This window comes from Poecilia latipinna, unplaced genomic scaffold (assembly GCF_001443285.1).
Source record: "Poecilia latipinna isolate Pla-1442-1.1 unplaced genomic scaffold, P_latipinna-1.0 Scaffold151, whole genome shotgun sequence".
Lineage (NCBI taxonomy): Eukaryota > Metazoa > Chordata > Actinopteri > Cyprinodontiformes > Poeciliidae > Poecilia > Poecilia latipinna.
This window is the reverse complement of record NW_015112767.1, coordinates 127,378-154,982: the sequence shown is the minus strand read 5'-3', so window position 1 is coordinate 154,982 and position 27,605 is coordinate 127,378. Positions and strand designations below refer to the sequence as shown.

General features: G+C 37.5%; 1 protein-coding gene across 2 annotated transcripts in view; it reads left to right on the top strand.

Moving 5' to 3' along the window:
- Positions 1–27,605, top strand: part of LOC106945576 (glutamate receptor ionotropic, delta-1) — a 349,094-nt gene that overhangs the window by 246,230 nt on the left and 75,259 nt on the right. For both annotated transcript variants that reach the window (XM_015029358.1, XM_015029359.1), the window contains one exon: positions 17,608–17,813. In XM_015029358.1, the coding sequence (XP_014884844.1) occupies positions 17,608–17,813 (206 nt within the window). The remainder of the gene's footprint in view (positions 1–17,607; positions 17,814–27,605) is intronic.

Sequence of the window (27,605 nt, the reverse complement as noted above, 5' to 3'; positions counted from 1 at the left end):
GTGGACCATAATGGTGAAATAATTACCAGTAACTGAAAATCTTAAAATGGAGGAAATTATTTCTAAATTTTTTAAGCTAAAGATGGATACTTTCTTTGACCCATGACTCAAGTTTCAACTCTCACATGTATAAATACTTGTTTTGTGAGCTTTTAATTTATTGAATTGTGGCACTGCTGGCCTGCCATAGACTACAGTGCATAAGCCCTGCTGAGAGGAGTATGTTGCATTAACATGTTTCGATTTGAACTCCTCGTAGCAGTCTTTGATCCTTCTTGTTTACTGTGACAGCTGCACAACATGCCTCCAACCAGTTTCAACATCAACCACAGATTACAGCTGGACCTCTCTCCCACCCTGTCAGTGGCCTTGTTGGGGGCAAAGTGCAGTGCCAATTTTCTGCACTGCACTTTAGGTGGAGGCCAAAAGGTTCAGATTTACCACGTGTCTTTTGGCGGCTGCGTTCATTAGTCCTCTTCAGAAACACATAACTCTGGTTGATGTCTTGGTGTGTATAAAATTATACTAAGCTTCTTCCACAATAAGCTAAAGGACTGAACAGCATTCTGAGATGTTTGACGCTTCACATTCTTTTAAGTGAATCTTTTATGATGTAATTTGTTCTGTTATCTAACAAACCTAATGAATCTTTCCAATGCAGCCAGTTGCTCTGGATGGTTTTTTTCAGAGATAAAATACGTGGCTGAATACCAATGCACATCACACTCAAGTTCTTATTTGTTGAATGCTAATCATCATATCCACTTAATGCATTCCTTATTCAAAAACTCAAAGTATTGTAAACTGTGGACGCAATGTGGAACAAGTGATGAGCATACATGGCATTTTCATCTGTCATTGTACCTGTAAGGGTGTTTTCACACCAGATATATTTAGTGCTCTTTAACCCGCCCACAGTCCGTTTCCCCTATTGGTCTAGATCCTTGTACATATGTGAATACACTCAAGCACATCCTGGTGTTGACCAAACAACTGGACCGAGATCCAGTTTATGAGGTGGTCTCAATCAGCTTCCAAGTTAATTCTGGTCCAGCCCACTTCTGGTGTGAACACAGACCGGCTTTGGCCCGAAGCAACTACAGGGAATATGTATGTATGTTTGGACTTCACGAGTGTAAACAAACGAGTAAAAATTGGACCATTCAGTGCTGCTAAAACTACAACTACGTGCTGGAATCATACTCGATCCGCCGTTTTCTGCTTAATGATGCCAGCATATTGTGGGTCTGGGCAGACAGAACATCTCGCCTCATTCAGCTTACGCGTTTCAAAAATAATTATCACAACGCAAAACTTATGTTTAACGAGCTCCTCTCGACATTCACAATGATATTGAAGTTGTAATAACAGCACAAATGTGCACAACAGAAAAGCAGCAAGCAGGACTTTCAAAGTTTGTTTTTGTCCAGATCTGTGATCCGTCCAGCAGAAAGAACTAAATATTTAACTTCCATGCAAATCCAACACTATGTATCTAACAACCACACAATAAGCTTTCAATGGACAGCCAAACACAGAGGCGATTAACATTCTTTATGCAACTCTGAAACAGAAGAGCCATCACACAACTCCAACTGTTAATTGCAAATACTCACTTAATTGCAAACAGAACAGAGTTGCCTTGCAATTGTTTCTGCACTCAAACGTCGTGCAGAATGGGTTCTAATTGACCATGTAAATATTTGTATGAACATAATCATCGTTGCCGAAAGCTGTTTAAGTAACATTTTATTTGATTAAGTACTAATGAGCAGCCAGTGTCTTACCCACAGCAGACAGAAGTACTATCGGTGTAGAAGAGGGGCCGTTAGGTTATCCAGAATAAAAATCAATTAAAAATGGAACAACAGTGACTTTTGATAAAAACTGATAGCATACTGAAGCTTCTCTCAACTTACCAGTTTGTTCGCAGACAGGTTGTGAGATTTGTGTAGTTTGTTTTTAAAGCGAGGGATGTTCAAGCACCATGCTGATCTGCAACTACACAGGCGAAACGCTGGCTTTTACCCAAAGACGAAGACAGAAGTGTTAAAATTCAAAGTGTAACTTTTACTTGGAGTGTTATAAGTTAATTAGGTTTTTTTAGCCTTTCTCCAGTTTCCATTTTACTTAGATCTTAGCTCTGGCCTGCCTGGCCTTCTGACTTGTCTTATTAATTCTGCAAGAGAGCTCTCACTCCTGTCTGCTGCTGATAGCATGTTGACTGCCCAAATACTCTTTACACGCGAGTAATTCAGTGGCTGCTGGAGTGCTTTTATTTTCCATTTTCAAATGCTAAATTGAAGACACGTTGAACAGCTCCTGCTATCACCTGTGAGAGCAACCAGAAGTGTCTCATTACGTCCCCCAATCAAGGACATCATAAATTAGTTTTTTTCACAAGGGATTGTGGTCGTAAGAGTGTAAATATAGTTGATGTAAGTACTCTGATCTCAGTGCTTCGGTCGGGTGTCGATGTCGGTCCTGCTGGGAGGACATTTCTTCTGCGCCTGTCCTTAAACAGTTGATAGATGGTTTCCACTGGGTCTAACTCTAATAACAGAAATAGCCCAATCTGTGTTNAGACAACCTGGAGACTTTTTGCTTAGTGATTCTGTTTAACATCAGACAGAGATCCAATTGAGAGCTGAAGAAGAATAATGCAAACAAATTTCTGTCAAACTCAATTACATAACGCTGTCAACACCGAATGACAGTCGTCGCCTCTCAAACGCGATTCCCCATGTTGCATTTAATTGCCCCATGTCAGTATATCTATTCACTCACTCTGCTTCTGCACTGTATTCTCATATGAGTACCCTGAATGTTAGGCTTTGCAAAGCTAATTTGGTTTTTCACATAATAATGGCCTGCAGAATCAATAAAAATATGCCCACATTTCATTAAAAACATGTCAGCGTGATTAGTCTGGCGTTTATGTCTTGTCTTACAACTTTTAATGTGGGTGGAAAAGTTTGAAGCTATTTATTGGAAACGATGAAGGCACGTCCATCAAGTTGTATTCTTATTTATCCTTCCCATGTCACTGAACTCCTGAACTTATAGCTTACAGAATGAATTGTTAATGAATAGATTAGGTCATTAAAGGAATTGTCCTACATTCCACTGAATTGTAGTTGAGATGAGTTGTTTGTCTCTGGATCATCTGGCTTTATTTAATTCATACATAATTATTAGTTTCGTTTTTTTTTTTTCCTTTTTTTATCATATCACCTTGCTAATTAGAAATAATTTAGTAATATATTTTCCCCTCATCAACCTTTTCCAATATCTACATATTAAAAAAGTTGAGAAAAAATTTGACAAATTAGATACACAAGCATTTTTATTCTTTGTAGAACTGAAATGCCTTGATTTGTGTTACTCAATATATCGATCATGGATTATGACCTGACATTAAGTGAGTCTGAGGCTGAGGAAAGAAACACCGCCACCTGCAGGGGAGGTAGCAGCCATTTAAACCCAATGCTATTGAACATTTTTGTTGAAAATTCACAGTAAAGTAATACATATACATCAGCGCAAAAAAAAAAAACACACAAAAAAAAAAAACACACTGGTGGGACTGTATATAAAAGATGAATTGGTATTTTCACCTGAATCACAAAGTTCCAAAACTCTAAACATTTCACCTGGTTATTGAATGAATTATGTCAGATAGCTGATCATTAATTGTGTATCTTGACACAAAACACGAGATGTTACATCAGGCTTCCTGCTGTTTCCCCTCCACTTTTCTGAATGCCGTCCCAAACTAATAGATTTTTTTGTTTATGAAAAAGCAGTGGTAATTAGTGTGTACAAAAGCTTTGTAGCAGAAATAACGATGTCCCAAGGGATTTTGTCTTCAACTACAATATATCTGGCTGCGCAAGTGTTTCAAACAAAACAAGCTAACATTTGATGCTGATAGCTTAAAACATTAAACAAGGCAAGTAATATAATCAACATCAAAGCAACTGTTTTACAGCCAACCAACTTGTGCCAATGTGTCAAGTAGTGAGGTTGTTTAAGATATCTCACTGTAAATGTATGTTGCATCATGCCATGTGTGAAAAATACATTCAAATCTTTAAAACTTAACGTCACTGCAGTCTTATTTTGAATTTAGTGACGCAGAGATTGGTAAATGTTGAGAATTTTAGGCCAGTTCTCAGGGAAAACAAGTGTTTCCATTTTACATCAAACAGATTTTCATCTATTTAGCGTGGATGTTTTGAATGAACCAATCGCACATTTACCAAACCATGTCGTCGGCATAACCTGAGCGCTCCTCTCACACAATTCTCATAATAGAAATTTGTGAGAAAAAAAGTCAATATATCAGCAACAGCCAAACACCTTTGGCCTTTTCACTTGGCTTTAAAGATCGACTGATGCTCATAAAAATAAAAGATTCCTATTGTAGTTTTGTTTTGAATACATATTTGAATTTGTGCTGGCAAAACAGGATTTTCATTGAGAATGTAAGATATTGAAGTCGTCTTTTTTAAAAAAAAAAAAAGGCTTCTCTTGCCCCCAAGGGCAAACTGTAGCTTTGTGTAATAGAGGATGTCAAGGGAGCTAATTCATTCCAGTATCAGGCATAAAAAAGCTTTATCATTGTACATTTTCAACCCATATTTTGATTTTCTTTTGTGAAAGGATGTCTCATAATTACATCCCTGAGGAACAGACACAAACTTATTTCCTTTTTACTTTTGGTCCTTGGGAAACAGGATACTGCCTTATCTTAAATACAATATATCCTTTTGTAATAAGAAAACACAATTATATGATAATTCTATAATGAGCCGCTGACTAAAAGACCCTCGCCTCTTTTTTTTTATGTTCGGTTCTCTTTTCTACAGTCTTTGGTATTTCTCTTTTATAACTGATACTTTTTGCTTCCTTGAGTCCAACTTCTGTTGATTTAAAACTGGCTTTTTGAAACGGCTAAAGTGCAGTCGAGTACGACTGCTTAACTAATGTTTATTAGTTGAAAAGAACAAAAAAAAAGGACCCACTACAAGTCGAGGCCAGGGGAGTTCATCTCCCTCGGTGAAAGGCAAACTTGCTAACAGAAAAGGCTTCTTTTGCTGTAAGGACTCTGCAGGCTTCTGTGTTGTTTGGCTCAAAAATGGTCCTCAAATTGCAGATGGTTGTATTTAAAATCTTGACCCTGCTAAAGAAACGTGTTGGGGGGGAAAAAAAACATGTTTTGCAGTGACTTTGGTTTTTGAGATTTTGCCATATTGAAACACACATTTATGATTTACGTTTAATAGACCATCATTTTTCAAGGTTTCATTTTATTATTCAATTTATGAAATTCAAACAAAATTAAGGAACTATACAAGTAGATCATCCATAAATATCAACTTTTTAAATAAGTATTTCTTATATATGACACTCTAAGATTGAATGGCGACCTGACCGGCCCTTCTTGTGACCCCATATGGATAAGCGTGTTAAACAATTGATGAAGTAATTCAAACTGCTTCTGTGTCTCAAATTAACCATAGCATCTGCCCAGCATCTCACCTTCTGACCAAGTAGTAATTTTAGCCCTAACTAATTTTAATTTGATGATGAGGGATCAAATAAATTCACGGTGTGCTGTCGCAGTGGACCATAATGGTGAAATAATTACCAGTAACTGAAAATCTTAAAATGGAGGAAATTATTTCTAAATTTTTTAAGCTAAAGATGGATACTTTCTTTGACCCATGACTCAAGTTTCAACTCTCACATGTATAAATACTTGTTTTGTGAGCTTTTAATTTATTGAATTGTGGCACTGCTGGCCTGCCATAGACTACAGTGCATAAGCCCTGCTGAGAGGAGTATGTTGCATTAACATGTTTCGATTTGAACTCCTCGTAGCAGTCTTTGATCCTTCTTGTTTACTGTGACAGCTGCACAACATGCCTCCAACCAGTTTCAACATCAACCACAGATTACAGCTGGACCTCTCTCCCACCCTGTCAGTGGCCTTGTTGGGGGCAAAGTGCAGTGCCAATTTTCTGCACTGCACTTTAGGTGGAGGCCAAAAGGTGGAGGCCAAAAGGTTCAGATTTACCACGTGTCTTTTGGCGGCTGCGTTCATTAGTCCTCTTCAGAAACACATAACTCTGGTTGATGTCTTGGTGTATATAAAATTATACTAAGCTTCTTCCACAATAAGCTAAAGGACTGAACAGCATTCTGAGATGTTTGACGCTTCACATTCTTTTAAGTGAATCTTTTATGATGTAATTTGTTCTGTTATCTAACAAACCTAATGAATCTTTCCAATGCAGCCAGTTGCTCTGGATGGTTTTTTTCAGAGATAAAATACGTGGCTGAATACCAATGCACATCACACTCAAGTTCTTATTTGTTGAATGCTAATCATCATATCCACTTAATGCATTCCTTATTCAAAAACTCAAAGTATTGTAAACTGTGGACGCAATGTGGAACAAGTGATGAGCATACATGGCATTTTCATCTGTCATTGTACCTGTAAGGGTGTTTTCACACCAGATATATTTAGTGCTCTTTAACCCGCCCACAGTCCGTTTCCCCTATTGGTCTAGATCCTTGTACATATGTGAATACACTCAAGCACATCCTGGTGTTGACCAAACAACTGGACCGAGATCCAGTTTATGAGGTGGTCTCAATCAGCTTCCAAGTTAATTCTGGTCCAGCCCACTTCTGGTGTGAACACAGACCGGCTTTGGCCCGAAGCAACTACAGGGAATATGTATGTATGTTTGGACTTCACGAGTGTAAACAAACGAGTAAAAATTGGACCATTCAGTGCTGCTAAAACTACAACTACGTGCTGGAATCATACTCGATCCGCCGTTTTCTGCTTAATGATGCCAGCATATTGTGGGTCTGGGCAGACAGAACATCTCGCCTCATTCAGCTTACGCGTTTCAAAAATAATTATCACAACGCAAAACTTATGTTTAACGAGCTCCTCTCGACATTCACAATGATATTGAAGTTGTAATAACAGCACAAATGTGCACAACAGAAAAGCAGCAAGCAGGACTTTCAAAGTTTGTTTTTGTCCAGATCTGTGATCCGTCCAGCAGAAAGAACTAAATATTTAACTTCCATGCAAATCCAACACTATGTATCTAACAACCACACAATAAGCTTTCAATGGACAGCCAAACACAGAGGCGATTAACATTCTTTATGCAACTCTGAAACAGAAGAGCCATCACACAACTCCAACTGTTAATTGCAAATACTCACTTAATTGCAAACAGAACAGAGTTGCCTTGCAATTGTTTCTGCACTCAAACGTCGTGCAGAATGGGTTCTAATTGACCATGTAAATATTTGTATGAACATAATCATCGTTGCCGAAAGCTGTTTAAGTAACATTTTATTTGATTAAGTACTAATGAGCAGCCAGTGTCTTACCCACAGCAGACAGAAGTACTATCGGTGTAGAAGAGGGGCCGTTAGGTTATCCAGAATAAAAATCAATTAAAAATGGAACAACAGTGACTTTTGATAAAAACTGATAGCATACTGAAGCTTCTCTCAACTTACCAGTTTGTTCGCAGACAGGTTGTGAGATTTGTGTAGTTTGTTTTTAAAGCGAGGGATGTTCAAGCACCATGCTGATCTGCAACTACACAGGCGAAACGCTGGCTTTTACCCAAAGACGAAGACAGAAGTGTTAAAATTCAAAGTGTAACTTTTACTTGGAGTGTTATAAGTTAATTAGGTTTTTTTAGCCTTTCTCCAGTTTCCATTTTACTTAGATCTTAGCTCTGGCCTGCCTGGCCTTCTGACTTGTCTTATTAATTCTGCAAGAGAGCTCTCACTCCTGTCTGCTGCTGATAGCATGTTGACTGCCCAAATACTCTTTACACGCGAGTAATTCAGTGGCTGCTGGAGTGCTTTTATTTTCCATTTTCAAATGCTAAATTGAAGACACGTTGAACAGCTCCTGCTATCACCTGTGAGAGCAACCAGAAGTGTCTCATTACGTCCCCCAATCAAGGACATCATAAATTAGTTTTTTTCACAAGGGATTGTGGTCGTAAGAGTGTAAATATAGTTGATGTAAGTACTCTGATCTCAGTGCTTCGGTCGGGTGTCGATGTCGGTCCTGCTGGGAGGACATTTCTTCTGCGCCTGTCCTTAAACAGTTGATAGATGGTTTCCACTGGGTCTAACTCTAATAACAGAAATAGCCCAATCTGTGTTCCCCCTCTTCAACAACTTTAAATCTGTTTTGAGAAATTAAACTTTATTGATGGATAGCATAATATATTAACGATATTAAGTCATTTATGCCATTTTTTTGTAACTTTTTTCACTGTTCATACTAACTTGAATCAATCTTCGTATTCTGCGACAATTTAAATGCCAGTGATTAGGTTGTTAATTGTTTCCTTATCTTACAGCCATATGGGATTGCTAATCTTTTAAATAATCAGCCTTAGAACCCATAAGAACAGAAGTGAATTAAATTGGGAGACGGCTTATAAATTATGAGTCTAATGTGGAAGGAAGGCTGATGTTCATTTGGTTGCATTGTGCAAAGAGCAACGTCATACGCACTCAACCAGGTTCTGCTTACGCTCCTGTTGTTGACCGTCTTTTGACATCTGTCAAGTCAGCAGTTTTTTTCCCCGTGACTGTGTAGCCGACTGATCCAGAGTGAGCGACTGTCTAAAAGGCCCAGAAAACCTGTGCAGGTGTTTTGAGTAAATTAGCTGATTAGGGTATGACTCCATGAGTTTCCACAAGTTACATTTTTCACAGTATTCTAATTCTCTGATATACTCTGTTTATCTATAGGCCATACAGATCAAAATTTTGAGAAACAAAGGCTTAGAATACGTCACTGTATGAATGATGATTCAGTATAAAATATGAGTTTCACTTTCTGAGCTGACTGGCAAGAAACATTGCATTTTTATGCACTATTCAGAAAATATGGTGCAGCAAAGGATAATTTATTTCAGCTAGTGACTACTATGCTGAACAAAACTATATATATCTTATCTTTAGCTATTGCGCTACAGCAAAGAGATGTATCTTGTGGTCACCAAGGTTCCTTAACAACCATCAGAGGCTACTTGAATGCCAAACTGAGTTGGGCATAGTAGAAATCCTAGTAGAAATCCCATAAAAGTGATTCTCAACACTGCTCCTCAGGGCTCCCTGTCTGTCATGTTTTAGATGCGTCCCTGCTCTGGGACACCTGATATAGCTTTTGCATTAGCTCCTCAGCATGCCATCATGTGTTGAAGAAGCCTGTTAATTACCCATTTATTCAAGTCAGGTGTGTGGCAGCTGGGAAACACACAAAAGAGGGCAGTGGATCCTGGAAATCAGCGGCGTAAGAGGAGGAGAAGAAATATAGGGAATAACTGAGGACTCTGGACAGTTTAGAGATATTGCCCCTCCTCGGTAAGATCCAACTTTGTGAAATGTTATGGAAGAACATTATCCCTCTCCTAAGTAAATTTAAAAAAAGATTGATAGCAGGTTAAAAACTGAGTTTAATTGAATTTTCATCCTCTTAATATTATTCAATTGTTTAGACCGAGCTATAGTAATAAACACTTAGATTTGAAGGGTTTTTTTTATACATTGACTTTGGACATTTTGACCACTCAACTAAACATTTTTGACCATTAAAGTCTAGAATGTTGAACCCAGTTGCAACAAAGGTTTCACTACCAATAAACATCCTGGGTCTAGACTCCCAGAGGTCCTGCAGGGCGCTCAATGAGCTTACACAACAATGGGGAGTCGGTTTTATCGTTGTTGCTTTTCCTCCCCACGCCCCCAACGCCCTAAATAAATATATATCGACGTTACAATTTAAGTCAAGGAAGTGACGTACTTAAGGATCATGTTGCAGAGTTGTTAAAATGGTTCAAGGCTCTTGCTTCAAAGCTCCAGGATCGCTCTCTACATCTTTCTAATGTTTTCTTAGGTGTCTTGCACTCGCGGATGGATATTGAGGAGGAAGTTAGCTATTGATTATGTGGTGATGGGGAAAACCGAGACAAAAGCATGTGCAAAATTGCATTGGAATTTATTACAGGAAAAGAAGCACAAATGTAGTAAGTCTTAAACGACGCTTAATTTTCTTGAGCATCAGCAGGCTTCTTGGCAGGTTGGTCAAGTTACCCAATGACTGCAGAGCAGCTGCATAGCATCTGTCTCTGTCCTCCCTGTGGTGACTGCCTATTTCTTAGAGGAGGAGAGAATTAGGCTGGTAATAGGTTTAAGATTGATTAAACTGCTTTTGGTCCCAAGTAGGAGGTGGTTCCTGATGTAAAACACGCATTTATTATAACAGCCAGGTTCTGAGCAAAGACAAACATAAAGGGATCTCATGCTGGGTTTATAGCAAGTCTGTTCAATGAAATGTGGAAGTTGGCAATTTGGAAAGTGATGTGGGAGGTCACACCAGAGTAAATTAACGCTTCCATAAATGTATTATTTTTGCAATTTGCCTGATTTTTGGAAGGTATAGGCGTACAACTCTGAGATTCAGTGTTACCGAAAACTAGAATATTACATAAGATCATTAAAAAAATCACATTACAAACATAAATGTTAGGCTTCTGAAAAGTATGTTCATTTCTACGCATCAATACTTGTTTGGGCCACCATTTGCATGAATTACTGCATCAGTGCACCGTGGCATTGATGTGATCAGCATGTGATACTGCTGAGGTGTAGTGAAAGCCCAGATTGTTTTGATAGCAATCTTCAGGTCATCTACATTGTTGGGTCTGATCACCTTCCTCTTGATAATACCCTGATGAATTCAGGTCAAACTAGCTTGCTAATGAACCAAGCACAGGAACACCATTAAGCCAGCTTTTGGAACATCTCTGACTGGGGACTGCAAACTGAACTTCAATTATTTGCCTCTGCACTGTTCCTCCAGACTCTGGGACCCTTGACTTTAGAATAAAATGCAAACTTTACTTTCATCTGAAAAGAGGACTGGGCAACACACCAGTCTCTGGTTCAGAAGTGGTTTAACACAAAAAATGCAACATGTGTCATTTGTGAATAGGATTTGTCTGTGGGTTATGACTTCGAAGCATTCTTAGCCCTTTTGCTGATTAACTTTTTATGACAACACATTTTCCTTCCCATCAGTTTTTTTTTTTAATTTTTTTTATCAGCTTTATACAGCACTCTGTGTGCAATCTGCTTTTTTTATTGGCAGCATCAGATGCACAGTGACCTTTTGGGATTACCCTCCTTGTGTAGGGTGTCAATAATTGTCTTCTGGACATCTGTTAAGTCAGCAGTCGTCCTCATGGCTGTAAATAGACTTTATACCATGACTGTAATATGCCCATTAGATAGTAGGTATACGTTTAAATTCTTTATTAAATAGTTTATATGTAATAGTCATTTTTCTGCCTTTGAATTTTTCATTTTTATTCCCTGTAAACTACAATTATCCAAATTATAAGAAATAAAGGCTCAACATATTTCACTCAGCGTAGTGCATCAATACATCAATTTGACATTTAGTGAAAATAAATATTTAACTCTTTTACTTTTCTATCTATTCCTTTAAAATACTTTAAACAACATACAGTTCATGAATATTCTGCCCTCTTTAAAAGTCGTAGGCCTGCTAAATGGATTCAAACAAACCAAACTTAAATTAAATTTCCTACTAGCACTGAATTTTCCCGTTTTGTCACTTGCACAAATAAATTCTGTATGTCAGTTGTTGTTGCTTTATTTTAGCAAGAATAAGTGAAGTTTTTTGGTGTAATGCTAATAAAGATTTTACGACTGATTACTAAGAAAAAATTCTTAATAAAATGTAAAGATTTTTTCTTTAAACTAAACCCTGTTTGACATTGATTTTACTTCTTGACCAAATAAAAAAACTTTTTTAATGTAAATTATAGTGTGGGAGACGGGCGTGTTCAAGGAACACTCTTTTAAAAGTGTACTTGTTCTGAAATTCCCTTTTAAAGTTGCATTTTTTAACAAGCAGAAAAGTTTACATAATAGTATTGTTGTTAATTTTCAACCTAAATATACCGGCTTTAGTTTGAGCCGAGCTTTAATATCCTCTAAATTATTATTATTATAGTATTATGTTTCTGTCCTCGCCACAATAACATCCCAGTCTAGACTTGTCTTGCCCACCACTGTAGACAGTGCAATAGATCAATAGATATTAAACTGCAGCTTTATTGTTCACAGTATCTGGCAGGTGTAAAAGCACATTTTTCTTCTGCAGATTTTCTTTTTTTCTGTCTGTTAGTTGCACAGATACAATGATGTGCAAGCACGTAATAAAAAAAAAAGGAAAATGCTGTATCCTGAGTTTCTGCTTAGGATACAGAAATGTTAGAAAATAAAATGATTAATGTTGAACTATTTCAATTTCTGTCAATAAAATTGTATTACTTGAATTACTCTTTCCTCTCACAACCTAAAATACTTATGTCTTTAATATTTACACAGCAATCAATACTAGATTACAATTGTTTTAATTCAAAAGTGACTTTTTTTTATTGAACTAAAGGACAAGAAGAGCATTATAACTGAAGGAGTTGCAGAAAAAGCCATATATGTTCAGAAAATGTTGATATGGTAACTAAAGTCTTTTAGAAAAATGGATAATTAGAGGTAATGGCAACAAAGATTTTTTAGTTCTACAATGTATCAGTTTTTCAAATGAAAATGTTCTTAAAGAACTGCTTAGATGATGAGAAACTTGTTTTTTGTTGGCCTGCTTTGCTCTCTCTGATACCAGTAAAAAAGAATAATGATATTAAAAGATATCATCACATCTTGAAATGTCTCAGCCACTGAATGAAAACAATGCTTAAGCCTTTTGTCCTTTTTTAAAGAGGTGACCCGAGGCTCTTATCCATTGATTACTTGCAAAATACCAAGTAATCAACTTAAGATTAATTGTCGATTAATGTTGTTATTTTTTATTAAAATTTGTTCTATTTGATGAATTAATAACCTCTGCTTACACCTTCTTTCAGTGTTGTATTTTGCCTGCCATCCAAAAGGGGGCACTGCTGGCCATCCTTAAGCCAGTCCAGTTGATACAGAAATAAAACTGGGTTCAGGAAAGAGTAATGGTCCAATTGAGTCCAGTAGGGGATAGAAAATGCATTTCATTTGGTTCTGTTTTGAAATATAAACACTTGAAAAGCTTCTTAATTTATCAGAGCAGCATCAACTTCTCAGCCAAAAAATATAAATGTTTGGTCATCCTCAAAGGTGATGATAGAAAGGTAGATGGCATTCCATAGAAAAAGTGTAACATGATGGAAACAAGATATGATGTCAATAAGCAGGTTGATATTTGTGGGCTTTCATGCCATGACCACCTTCTTAGAAGGGCGACACAACTGGAAGGTATGTGGCATGGAAAAATGACTATCGGCACAAAATGTTCCTCTCTCCACCACCAATTCCTCCTCCACACCTTAAAAACCATTAAAGCAATCAGCCTCAAGCCATGCTTTCACCTAGGATTATGACATTCAGAACACGCATCTAGCTTGTCAAGGCCTACAAAAAAAAGTCCATTGGAGCTATGTGTCAACCCCAGAGAAAGCTGCTCACTTTGGATTAAAACTGCCATTTTGTCTCCTTTACACAGTTATCTCAGCAAACTCCTCCTAAAGCTCTCTATTTAGAGACTTCAAAATGAGGCAGTATAATCTTCAGGAATTGGAGATCAAAGTTATCAAAAGCTTTTTACTGCATCAAAGCATGTGGGTGTGGCCAAGCCTCACAATCTGACTTCTTGCCATTGAAAACAAAGATGTAATAACTTCCACACTGTGTGTCGTAACAGAGCAGCACTCGACACACGTCCATGCGGATATTTGATGGTATCACTTCAGCTCTATCCAGTTAGAACACAAAGTGACCTGTTTTGATGGTAGATGTCTTCCTTTTTATTAAGAAGGAAAAATCAGATCTTTGAAGTTTATTGGTGAGTCTCTGGTGACAAGACAAACAAATTGCCTACAGTACCAGAAGTTTATAGGGGATTTTCACCATAATGCTTTTTCTCAATTGATTGGTCATGACATTGATATAGATAGTAATGAAAATATGATGTCAAAAGAAACTCTCATTACAGTGTGAGTCATGGTTCTACTGTTTTTGTTTGATTAGATAAACACATGTCTGTCTGATTTGGATTTTTTTTCTCTCCTTCCAGTCTTAGCTGGTTTTATTTGTTGCTTGTTTTCTTTCTTATATTTTCTATGAATATCCCTTTGCAAGACAAAACCCAGAAAATTACAAAGGAGAAGAGGGGCTACTGTATTAGTCACCCATGATGATTTTTTTTTTTTGCATTTATTTCTTAGCTGAGCTTTTTCTTTGCATGATTAGTGTTATCTTTTGACCATTTCCTCATCCATTACTTTCTTTTGATTATCTTGTTTCTATAGCAATTCCTTCCACATTTGTGTTATTCAGGGTGAAAACTAGATAAAATATCACACTAAACAGATCTCATTTTCTTGTATGTAAGTTCCAAAGCTAAAAACAAAATAAAAAAATAAAAAAAATGTATATTTGTTGGTATAATCACTGCCCATAAGCTATTACAAATGTAAGTATTGTTGGCATATTCTTCAACAGAAGTCCCGATCAACAGATTTATTGCCACATGGATATGATGAATGAATCTCATAACCATGAAGTAAGATATATTTTGTGCTTCATCTGTTTACAGCACAAAATTGTATTTAATTTAAACTCCTGTGCTGACATGACAGCTAAATCTGTAATAATAAGCAATTAAAGCTGAAGGAGTAATTTCTCTCTGCTCTGGGTGTTCTGATTGTTCTTTGCGCCTGCTAGATTTCAGATATTCAAAAAAAAAAAAAATCCATATTGAAAATAATTAACAGACGCTATCATTGCAAGAATAGCAGTGATTGCTTTCACTGCTCAACACAAGTCTTGAGTAAACAGGCTGGTGCAGAAGATGTTTTCTATGCTTTTTTTTCACTACTTGACAGCCCAGTGAAGAAAAAACAGAAAAAAAAAACATCCTTTTGATCATGATATGGTTATTTTTGCTTTTCTCAAATTCATGAGGGAGTTTGCTTTACGTTCAATGTGAGGCTAAAAACCATGCTGGAGGATCGTCATGGCTATTTTATGTAAGCTCAGGTTTTAAAGATTGAGTTATTGTTTAGCAGATAACCAGAAGAAGCAGAAGGATAGATGTACAGAGTAGGTGAGAGTGGAGGTTGAATAAAAGGTTGAGTTTTAAAATAAAAAAAAATAAAAAATAAAAAAAAACTTTCAGGGGTAGTTTCTCAAAATGATGCTTGGTTAATTGTGACAAGTAATCAATTCTGTAATTCCTTGTTAATCTTTTATTGAAGTCCTGGAGTAGGTTTACATGGAACCCTAAACTCTGGGGTTAAAAATCCTTGTTTGCTTATTGCAAAATGTTTTTATGTTGTTCTGGTTTTTCCTTTGGCCCAAGCCGTTTAAAGGATTTTCTTTAGATGACCACAATTTTAGCTGCTATTCAAAACAAAGATGGTACTGATTTTACACACCTTGCACACCTAAATCATAACACTTTAATAAAAATCTAATTAAAATTCCCCACAAAAATGTTACAAATAGGTATAAATATAAATGGTTATAGTTTCTTTTCAGATAATGCTGATAACTGGTTTCAACATGAGCGCTGAACCTGGTAGTGAAAGGTTTGCTGCTCAGGTTCGCCTTCTTTGAAGGAACTTTAGTATTCAGAAAAAAAATGCAAGATAACAGGTTTGAGTGAAAACTTCACATTCAAAGTTTCCAATCAGTTGCAAAGCAATACCTGGAGAGAGATCTCTACAGTGACACTTTGTGCTTCGCAGCAGACCACCAAGAAGCTTCAGCAGCAAGGCTAACTGGATGGCAGAACCATGTTTCATTAATATCTAGTTTAGGGCCTCATCTGTCATGGAACGTGGGATTCAAAAATGTTGGCAGCCCGTCGGAAGACCGATAAAATACTTACCATCTAGAAAATTCATAGACTGCTGCTACAGTAATATAGCCATACTAACTGTTATTAATAATGTTAGTCATTTTAAAATGTCACCATCTTGATCTTGACTTTTTTTCTTTAAAACGTTCAACACCATGTTATGTACTGTAATTCATTTTTACTGACAATTTTAACATTCTCCTCTCATATTTGACTCCCCTTTTCACTCTGCATTACATCCTAGTAATGTTGACTGTTCTCCCTCCCTTTAAATATCCATCTTGAAAATATCAATACAACTGATGACGTGTGCACAAGATAAAGTTATCTGTTTGTGCTCGCTGTTTTACTAAGTAACTCTTGAATGCAACGCACTTTGAAGCGAAAAATATATATTTTATGGGTCAAGATGTGAAACGGAGGACGGAAAAGCAATGGACTGAATATTGCACATGTAGTCAAAGGAAAGCACACACTTCTCTGTTTGTATTCATAGTATGTGTTCATCTATGTGTTCAACTTCAGTTTAGACAATTGAAAGTATTGTGTTTTCATATTTCTTAAGAATTTCAAAGAACGTTGCTGGAGGAGTTTGACACTTCAGAATGATGAATGATTTAATTTCACATTTTGTTCTCCTCTTTGAGCATTTGTAATCTGAGGAGAGTCCAGCAGCAACCGTTAGCTGTTTACTACCTGAAAGATAAATGGCAATACATCAGTTGTAAGAAAAATCAAACGGCACAGCTAATTCTTATGGTTTGCTTCAGATGGTACTTCATCATGTTGCTCCTTTTGTTTGCCCAAGGTACTGACAAAAGAAAAGCCACGAAAAAAACATAATTTACTTCTCCAATTAGATCAGGGGATTTTTTTTCCCCTTTTGTTGCCTGAATATTCAACCATAAAAAGTTCAGTTTTCTCCTGTAGAGTAGTAGGAGGAGGGCCGAGTGTTTTTTTTAGGTTTACTGTATGTTTTTTTTTTTTTTTTGTTCTTTTTAATTCTCGAAGCTTTGTCTACAAAGGATGACTTATCACCCCTTATAAAGGTGCAACATGGTTGGACACAAACAAATATTCAGTGGATGCAAAAAAGTAAGGATCCAGTGATTTTTCTAAGCTCTCATTAACAATGCAGCATGACTTGGCACATGCTGGGCAGCTGCTTCCTTCTGTGACCGCTGGGACTGCTGTGCTTAACGGGAGCCCTCTGCTGCACATCACTTTTGATTTGTGTGCGGAGTGCAGACTTTTTTGTTTTTGGAGTGGTTTTTATGTGTACTAAAACTAGACACATGCACAAAGTTCTCTGGGGATGGCAACACCTGCCTGGAGGTTCATATTCTGCAAACGCTGGGAAGCAGAAAGCGACGAGTGCTCGTTGTGTTTTGTCATGCTTTAGATCAGGTGCAAAGAACAAAATCTGCCTTCAAGCACCTGGAACAAAGCCTAAAAATATTGTTTGCGTGTGTTGAAGACACAGGCTGCTTACCAAGATCTGTAAGTTTTATGCTCCAGGGCTAAAGAGCCTGAAGAGTATTCAGTTCTTTTAGTTTTTTATTTTTTATTTGTGGTTCTGACCATGTCGGTTTTCCCTTCAGATATCCGAGGACTGCAAACCTTCATGGACCAAGCGTCTCGGCTCGGCCTGGATGTGTCCCTGCAGAGGGTGGACCGCAACATCAGCCGAGTGTTTACCGATCTCTTCAACACGATGCGCACGGAGGAGCTGAACCGGTACCGGGACACTCTGCGACGGGCCGTGCTGCTCATGAGCCCTCGAGGAGCTCAGGTCTTCATTCACCAGGTAGGATTCAGTGAGCTCTCTGTTCATTATGGGTTCAGAAGCACCAGTAAAGAGACAAAGAGCAAAAAAAACAATAATTTGTATATATATATATATATATATATATATATATAAGGATCCATGCATGAAAAAAATATTCTGATACCTCTTAGGTGACCTCAGATCTAACATTACATTGTCACAACTGAACTGCACCCAATAAAAACATAAGACAAGAATCGAGTGAAATATAAACGACCTCCGTTTTATTTGGCATTTTCAACTACTATTGATCCAATATCCTGCCTGCACCTGCTTCAACCTCAGACAAATCCCAGAACACATGGCAGAGGTGAGACCAAGATGTGTTTCACCTTTGATTGATTTGACCTTGTGAAAATAAAAAGTCTGCCAGGAATTGTAAAAGAAACGATTATGAACTGAAACATCCTTTTTCTTTTTTTGTTCCCACCAGAAGACGTTTATTACTTTCTTAATGAATTCTCAAAAAGCATCGATAACTTTCAAACACCACGTGCGAATATGCAAAAATTATTTGCTTTGACGAACATAAACTTTGGGTAGCTCAGAGTTTTCTTAACACGTTTTATGTTGTCAGACATGGTGAAGTTTTGCATTAAACACATTGTGTTGTTTCTTCAATTAGGACTTCATATTGCGGCAGATTTTTCATGATGACTCTTTGGCCATACCCCTGCTGCATAAAATGGCGTTGTGTTTTTGATGAACTGAAAAGGCCCTTGCGTAGCACAGTCTGTGCTGAAAGCAGTGAAAAATATGTTGGTGTGAAAGTGATCCGAGTGGCTTGTTCAGCTCTGCAAACACATCACAGTCTGACAGTTAATCTTCTGCCCATCTGGCAAGGACAGTGAAGCATTGACGATTTTTCTAACCCAAATAAAAAACACTTGGATGTCAAATTCAACCTCTGAGGAGGAGTTTATGTGTGGTTGTAAATATAAAAATGTGGCAGTTACACAGCCTATTTAACAGGATCAAAGTCTGTCACTGGCCTTTTTTTTTCTTTTCTTCATGCATCTGTGATTAGATTGGTACAAATCAGACTAAGCTCTGTGCAGCAAAGGCCATTTGTGTTTTGACAGTTGTGCTCTTGCATATTTAAAACTTTGTGTTTTGGAAAAGATTAGCAGCTGAAGAAGACATTATTTTATCTCACTGAAAATTTTGTCTGCTGACATGAATAAAAGAACAACATTGTGGTTCTTTAAAAGTCACTATCAGGACTGCTTTAAACAATATTTTTTGTTTTGTTTTCTGATGAAAGCATCACTATCATATATGTTAATTTGAACAGAGGTGGTAAAACTCAACCATTACAAAATACTATTTCGAATAAGACATGAATCAGAACGGGTTAACGTTGGAGCTGTGAACTCTGTCCAATACTTTATATTGATATATATATATATATATATATATATATATATATATATATATATATATATATATATATATATATATATATATATATATATATATTTTATTTTATTTTTTATTTTTTGCCAGAGTCAAAATTGTATTAAAACTAATGTAGCTGCCTCACTTCATGGTGCAGGGCAGGATGGAAGTACCCCTGCTCAAGGATTCAAAAGACGGACTTAGCTTTTGTGGTTGATATTGCAAAGGAGTTGTATGTGCTCTATGAAGAACTGCAGGACTGTGGCCTGCTTGTCAAAGCACCTTATGACAATATCAAAGCCTTTTCCAGAAATTCGGTTCTATGGAAGTCCTCACTCTCCCAGAAAAAAAAACAAAACCTTTTGCCATTTTTCAGCAAGCAGTGCTCTGGCGGAGGTGGGCTCGGCATTCAGCGTTGAGAATTACATTGATGTCATTGCTGCAGAAAGAGTTTTGCAGACTTGAAGAGACACGGAGCTGCTTTCCAAATATTTGCAAACCCTTTTATAGTAATGTGGAAACTGCTCCTAATGTGCTAGAAACAGAGCATTTCTAAGCTCAGAGCCAAGTTCAGGGATGTGAATGGAGAGGCAGAGAAAATGTATGTTTGGGACAATTACTCCCATCCTTCCGCAAGTTTTCCAGTGCTTTGTGTAAAAGCCACAAATAGCTTTTGCTTTACAGTAAAAATAAGAAAAAAAAGTTATGCTCAAAAGCATATTTAAAGTTCAGAAGCAACTGCACTTTGTGCTTTTATCACTAGAAATACAGTTTGGAATACCACAGGCCGGGACAATGGAGGGGACGGTGGTAGGAATCAATCAATGGATTGTGGGTTCAATACCCGCTCTGTCCGCCTGTGTATGTGTGTGTTATTGGGTAAAACCTGCCTTTCCTACCGGTGGTGGTCAGAGGGTCCTGTGGCGGCGGTCAGTGTAGCCACAGATGCTCTTTGACTATGTGTGAAGTGCTTTGGGTTCCTATGGACTTGATAAGGCGCTAAACAAGTACAGGTCATTAACCATTAGCCATTTTACCATATAATATATCTAGTCCTGACTAGACCTGACGTAGACTCTAGGTATTTTGAGTTTGAGATCTCTGGTCACAGTCCTGCTGTCTACCCACTAATGTTCTTCAACAAACCTCGAAGACCTTTACAGAACAGCTGATTTCATGCTCTGACCAAAATACACACCGGTTAATTCTACTTACTCATTAGCAAATTTCTGAAGGGAGATTAGAGTAAATCGGACTGAAAACCTCATGGCAAAAATCTGAAATGGTTTTTTTTGACAATAGTTTTGAAGTTTATTGAATGAAGAGCTGAAGGTAAAAGATGGATGGATCGATCGGGTTTGATGATTGGTCAGCCGAGGAAACTTTTTGATGAAGACTTTGGAAGAGGCAACACAGAGGTGGAGTCTTCAGGAAATAGATTTTCCCAAGCCAACTTAGACAGAGCCTGGAACAAAGAGGAGTGGATAGAGATGTAGAATGACACTAGGAAAAAGGATGTGATGGATTGTGAGTTTAGATCAGTGATCTCAAGCCGCATTCCTTGGGGTCCAGAGTCCTGGATCCTTTAGATGTGTTGCTTGTTATCCACACTTAAATGAAATGGTTAAACTTCCTCACTAGCATTCACTCAAGCTCCACAGCTCTGCTAAAGAGCTAATGTTAGAGCTAGGTCTGCTGAAGCAGAGAGAAGTCTAAAAGTTACAGGATACTGGCATTTGAGGTCTGGAGTTCGAGAACCCTGGTTTAAATAAACTGTGGGGTAGCAAGACGTGCGGCTGAAATGTGGGTCTAACCCCAAACATAAGCCAACATGATATCTTAACTCTGCACAAACATTTTTTTTAAAATCGTATATCCTTATCTTTACACACGACAACTATTTTGTATTTTGTGTTTCCCACTAAATTATGGTGAAGGAATCTTTGCAACGTGACGAAAGGCAAGGAATTTGAAGTGGCATAAATACTTTTTGTGAGGCAATGCATGCTAAAGATTAACACTTATCCATCTTCAGTTCTTTTTACCTTTTCACCAATCCCCTGCACTGACTCGTGTTAATTGTTCTGTCTCATGTGAGCAAACATGAAAAAAAAAGCTTTAACTAACAGTAGGTCAAAAACATCACTTGCAGTCCAATTAGCTTCTTGTGGATGCTGCACCATAAATCTAAAAGTTAAGTACTTGCTGCCAAATAAATTAGTGCACAGGTTGTGAAAACATCAAGGCTTTTAGGTCTCATTAATGACATATTGCCTTGATCTTTTCTTAGTTTCTGGGAGTTATGTTCTGGTACACACACATACACACACACACACACGCACACACACACTAAGTTGAATGCAGACGTCCTCCCATAACCTCACAAATACAATTAACAATAGGAATCTTGGGCGACGAGAAATAAGCGCAGATTCAAATTCAGCACCGTTCCTGAATGCCCCTGTGAACATTTACATTTCTTACATGGATTTGTTAATTCAGAGATTTGTTGATGCCTCATCGATTGTGTTTTCATAGGTTGTACAGACATGTGGAGTATATAATTATGCCAATATTTGATAATTATGTCCTAGAGGATCAGTGTTTTACGTGGAGTTAGAATAAAAAAATTACTGTGGTATATGGACTCTGTCTCTTCCAGCAGAGTAACAGGCATTTAGCTCATAAGCCTACGTTTTTTTCATGCTTTCTACCTTTCAGCACTCGAAATCCATCTTTCAGTAATTGTTGAGCTCAATTGTTTCCCATTTCCCTCTGCTCCGTTGTGCTATCCTCTGTACTTTTTCATTTTCAGTACCCATGATTGGATTACTAAACAGGCCAAGAGATGCAGAAAATAACCTCAAAGAGACGCATGGAGGCCGTAGAGAAACTTGGGATGACTCCTAAGTACTGCAAAATAACAACAAAGGGACATAAAGGGACCACAATGACTCTGCTAAAAATTACAGGGAAAGGCAAAGAGGAGCCAAGATGACCATAAATGTAGATGCAATTGTCCAACCAGGCCAAAGTAATGTGTTCAGCAAAACAAAAAGTACGAGAACTCAAATAAAACAAGAATTCAATTTATTCACTCCATTATTGTTGTGATTTCACACAGGCCAGATAACATTAATACCTCTGGATAATTCTGGTTTAAAGTAAGCTTTTAACTCTACCAAACTATTTCTTCTGAAAGAAAATAAAAGTAATGTTCTGAAGAGGCCCTGCCAAAGAGTCAACTTTAACCTTTTATAGAATTTGTGAAGTGAATTTGTGAATAAATAATCCAGATAGCAGTGGAAACGTGCAAATTTGAAGAAAGATTTGATAACTTTCATATTAAAAAAAGATCAACTGAGATACGAGTAGATAATTTTTGACATGGCATTTTCCAGATAAAAAGTAAGTAAACCACAAGCTATTGTTCTTTCACATTATTTTATGTATTTTTTTTGTGGAATCTTGTGTCAATTACTAGAAATATCTTCCAGGGTTATGAATAATTTGGGGCTTATGATTTATTCTGAAAAGGATTAATTTTCTTGATGGTGATATCATAATGGATAAATTCATAGCAACACATGTCTGGAAACTCAAAACTAAAGCATTTAAGACTTAAATGTCAAGGTAATTGTGACTCTTTTCTATTCTGTATTTATCAAGAAACAGAGCAAATTGACAGCCCTCTAGTAAGAATGTGTGTCGGTTTAATAAAAGATGCTAAAACGCTGCATTAGAATTCCTTCAAATAATTTAGCCCATTCATCCCCAAGAAGCCCCAAGAATATTTAAATTTTAGGGTGATTGGCGCAGTGCAGCTTTAACTAAACATGTAAGTGGCTCACATCCAAGAGTTATTTCTCCCAATAACAACATGTCTTGACCCAAAGTAAACTGAGGGTGTTTGCGAAAAATAATCCAAATACTGCAAGGTACAAAAACCACCAAGAACTCTGGACCATAGCATGTCTGATTGGGATTTTTTTTTTTTTTTTTTTTTTTCCCTAAAGCGAGAGTATTAGATGTAAGAAGCTTGAAATTATATATGTAAATAAATTGAGTAAAATAAAGTATTGTACTTTTTAAAAGCCTGCTTGATTTGCAATTGCACTAAGTACATATAATACACTTTATGAATTAATAAAATGCAGGAAAGCAAGTTTTTGTTTTATTAAAATCTTTTCTTCTGTCCCACACAGGCATATTGTGACTTTTAATCTTACAGGTTTTCCACCATTTTAATAAAAGTAAAATATTTGGACCCTTAGCGTCTCTTTCTGCTGCTCCAAAACCGTGGCAGCCATCTGAAGGTGTTGATGTGGAGGGGGAAAAAAAAACAAAAAAACAGAATAGGCGGTGTCAGATGGTGTGCTAGCTCTGCAGGGCGGTTGATGGATGGGGCGCGGAAGCTGGGTGAGGTCTGCCTCCTCCGTGGCAGCTAAACCAGCCCGCAATGGTAACAAGCACTTGTGCCTGCTGCCAAGTGACGTTAGAGGAGATAGAGATGCTGTTCAGGATGGCAGGAGGGTTAAAATGTGACGACAGGAAAACAGAGAGAGAGAGAGACAGGAAAGAGCAGAGAGTTGCAATGGGAGAGATAAAAAAAAGGGACAAGAGGAGATGGATGTAGAGAGGAAAGGTCAACAATGAGGAAAAGATGTAGAGCTACAGGGGGCTACTCCAACATTATAAAGCACCCTGTATGAAATAGTAATAGATGAAATCTAACAGAAGAGATGGCAGAGGAGGAAGACAAAAGAGACAAGTGCAGAGACATCACCTAATGACGACAGGAGACATTAAAGCGGCGGCTGATTTATGTGAAGCTGGAACATGTATTAAGTAAAGCTGTGCTAGGTGTGCCCAGTTTTCAGAGGATCTCACCTAATTAAACACTGATTTATGAAAAACAGATGCAGACAGTTTTTTTATTTTATTTTTTTTTTAATCACTGATGCGCTCTGTAAAGAGAGGCTTAAATAAACGTTGGGTCTTGAACAACAGATCTGAAGAGAGCCACAGCCGCAGTCTGTCACTGATGTTCTTTAATAGGCTGTGGTTTCAGCTTTGTAGCAACGCTTGAGGAGGAGTTGACCTTAAAAATACTGACGTTCAGTTGGTGCGTTTGCGGGTTTTAATGATTCTGTAGAGCCTGAAATACGTGAATCGGCATTCCTAAACTTTAGCTTCCTGCTCAAGGAATCATGGCTTCCTGCACAATTCGACATCACTGACCGAAAACTAAGAAATCTTCAAATGGGGTTGTGTAGTTTTATAAAGTGTCAACAAAATAGAAATCAGGAGGAGTATGCTATTGCTAAATTGCTACTGGACTGTCAAGTAATAAAACTCTATTTTATGCTATGTTGCATGTTTAGCTTTTTCTTTAAAGCTATTTATATGCGAGACTGAAATAATAAAATCATTGCAATAAATTTGAACGTGGAGTTTATGAGGCTAAATTTATCCTCTAAGATGCAGCATATGGATCTGAACAGGCAGAAGCAGCGGTATATGATGAAACCATAAACCACTGCTTGTGGCTTCACATTGTTTCTATGCAAATGTGGTGGTGCAATATGTTTTTCTCCACACATCTGCTTCAGTCGCTTGTATTCAAACAGTGGTAAAGGCAGTTATTTTATTTATTTATTTATTTATTTTTGGATGCTGTTTGCAAAATGAGCATGTTCCATCTTGCTTTGTCTCATCTCATGGTGAAATGCATAAAAATATCTAAGATGTTCTGAAAAAAAAAAAAAATACTAGCAGTGCATTTTGGAAGAGCTGCTCATTCATAAATTTTAGTGCTTAAGAAATTGAAACTGAAATTTAACTGAAAAGTGGTCCATTTAAATCATGTTTGTAATTATTTTCACTTTTAGCTCCAGCCAAATGTAAACGGGTCTAAAGGAAATGAATGTTTTTGTAAGTGCTGTGTCCCAGAAATGCCTATATAAGCAAACCGATGGCCACAGCACTTCCTCTCTGTAAAGTAAATGGGAAAAATTTTCAACTTTGTTGATTATAACAAATCAGATGTCAAACTCCCAAAGATTTTTTTTTTAATATAGTCTGCTTTCAATAAAAGGCATTAACCATGCAAGTAGACAAGCCCTCAAATGTGAGCTTCTTTGTAAGTTTGCCACAATTTCCAAATGTGGAGCATACGACCTTCATCTGGTGGACAAGTGAGTGAATTTTCCCGTTTTCCTCCTGCTATATTTTAACTGTTTCTGCGAACGCCTCACCTTGACACTTCATTGGCAATCTCTGCCATCTCAAACAGGCTTTTTCAAAATCTTATTTCAAGGAAGGAAGAAGGCCATAAAAATACCTCGCTGTAGTAAATAGCGAGGTATTTTGGATATTTTTGGGCACTCTTTCAAGGACTTTGCAACAGAGCAAAACAAAAGCAGATTTTTTTTTTTTTTTTCGTTTTTCGTTTATTTTATCTCGTCTCAGGAAACGGTTCAATAAATCTTATCCGATATGGCTCATTTTAACACATCACCGCTCCTCTGTGTTGTGATCCTTCTTTTTAGATGTCTCTCTATTGGATAATAAATCTGCAACAAAAATAATAACAAAAAAAATATCTATTGTATGACGGACAAAAGGAGCTCAAAAGAGCTTTCATAGCATGTGTTCCTTGGTGTATTGTGTGTCAGATGAGGTCAGAAAATGGATTCACATGTCAAAATTGAAGCCCAGGAGTTTCTCATTAAAATCAGACCTTCCAGACACTTGAGCATGAAGTGCAATAAACATTAGCCCTTGCTACGGATTGTTCTTTCATCCCAGGGCTTCTACTATCTTATTGTCACCGGTGTTTGTGGATAATGATTTAAAAGCGGCCTAGCTGACATGCTATAATGGGATATGATAGAGATAGCCATGTTGGCTTTTTGTGCTCGGGAAATTTATCGATGTTGACATGTCGGCTCGCAGGACGCGACGCGCGCACACACTTCCCGCACATGCAAGTGTTGCACACATTTCACCCTCAGCTTTCTGATGGCGAAACCATATGTCTCATGACACTAAGCTGTCAGTAGCATTTTGTGTTCCTTAGTTGTTTTGTCAATGTTGGTGTCACAGTTTGAAAAATGACAGTGACACACACACCACAAAAAAAACAAAAACAAAACAAAACAAAAAAAACAAAAAAAAACGTCATGTTTAATGTTAAGGCAAGAAACGGAAAAATGCTGGGACTATAAATTTCACACACATAAATTAAAGCAGTGACAGAATAAATTTGCTCAGCTGGTTTTATACATCCTGCTTTTGATTTAGATGTTCTACCTGAGGCACTTTAAGTTATCAGACTCTAGAGAAAGTGAGACCAATTTCCACCCACTCTGCTTTAAAAGCTAACATCGTCTGTGTGCTGTCCTGTGGTTCATATTTTGAGAAGTCTCTTTCTTGGTTTCAAAGCTAACACTATGGTGCCATGAAAAGTATTTATGCCTTGGGAACTGTCTGCCACCCCCCCCCCAAAAGAAATCACTGTTAAGAAATTTGTTGCATCGAGGTTTTCTCCGATACACCAAAGACAGAATGGCAAATCATTCTCAATCGATGGGCAACATTATTTTGTTTCCGTTTGTAAAATGTGTGTAACCTCTGTTCAGTTAAGAGTCGTGGGACATAGAAAGCTAATGGAAAGACATCAAAAATGAAAAAGAAAATATATAGAGGAGTGTAAAACTTGTAAAACTGCATAGCAAGAGCAATCAGAAACTTACAAAACCCTCGGACTGAGATGGTTGGACACCAAGGCGTGGATGTATGTGTCGCACATGAACACATACATCAAAAAAAAAAGGAAGCTCTCCTAAATACTCACACGTTTGCTAAATTTCCCAAGCCCACATTTAGGTTTCTTTCCCGTTGCATTAAAAATTTCCAGCATGCGGCACAGTTGTTCCTTGGCACCTGAACTGAACTCATCTCTCAGATGGACTAAAGCTGGCCATGACCTGGAAGTGTTTATCCCAGCATGAATCATTAACCAGACACAGAGAGCATGGTGTTGGTGCAGGGAAGCGTAGTGCTGGCACAAACAGCATACACTGCACACAGAAGGATGTCCAGACACGGGCACACCTTCCGTATCTCGTCCCTCGTTCCTCGCTCTGATTTATTGCAGCCAGATCTGTGTACACCTCTCCCTCAGTGCTAATGAGAGAGGCCAGGAAAAATTAAAAAGCACACAAAGTCCTGTTCCTTCTTGTTTTTTTTTTTTTTTTTTCTGTGACGCTGAACAGAAGAAAACACTTGCAGCCAAGCAGAACATTGGATTTTTTTTTTTTTTTTTTTTTTTTTTCCCTGGCCTAAAAAAAAAAAAAAGGCAACAGGGGG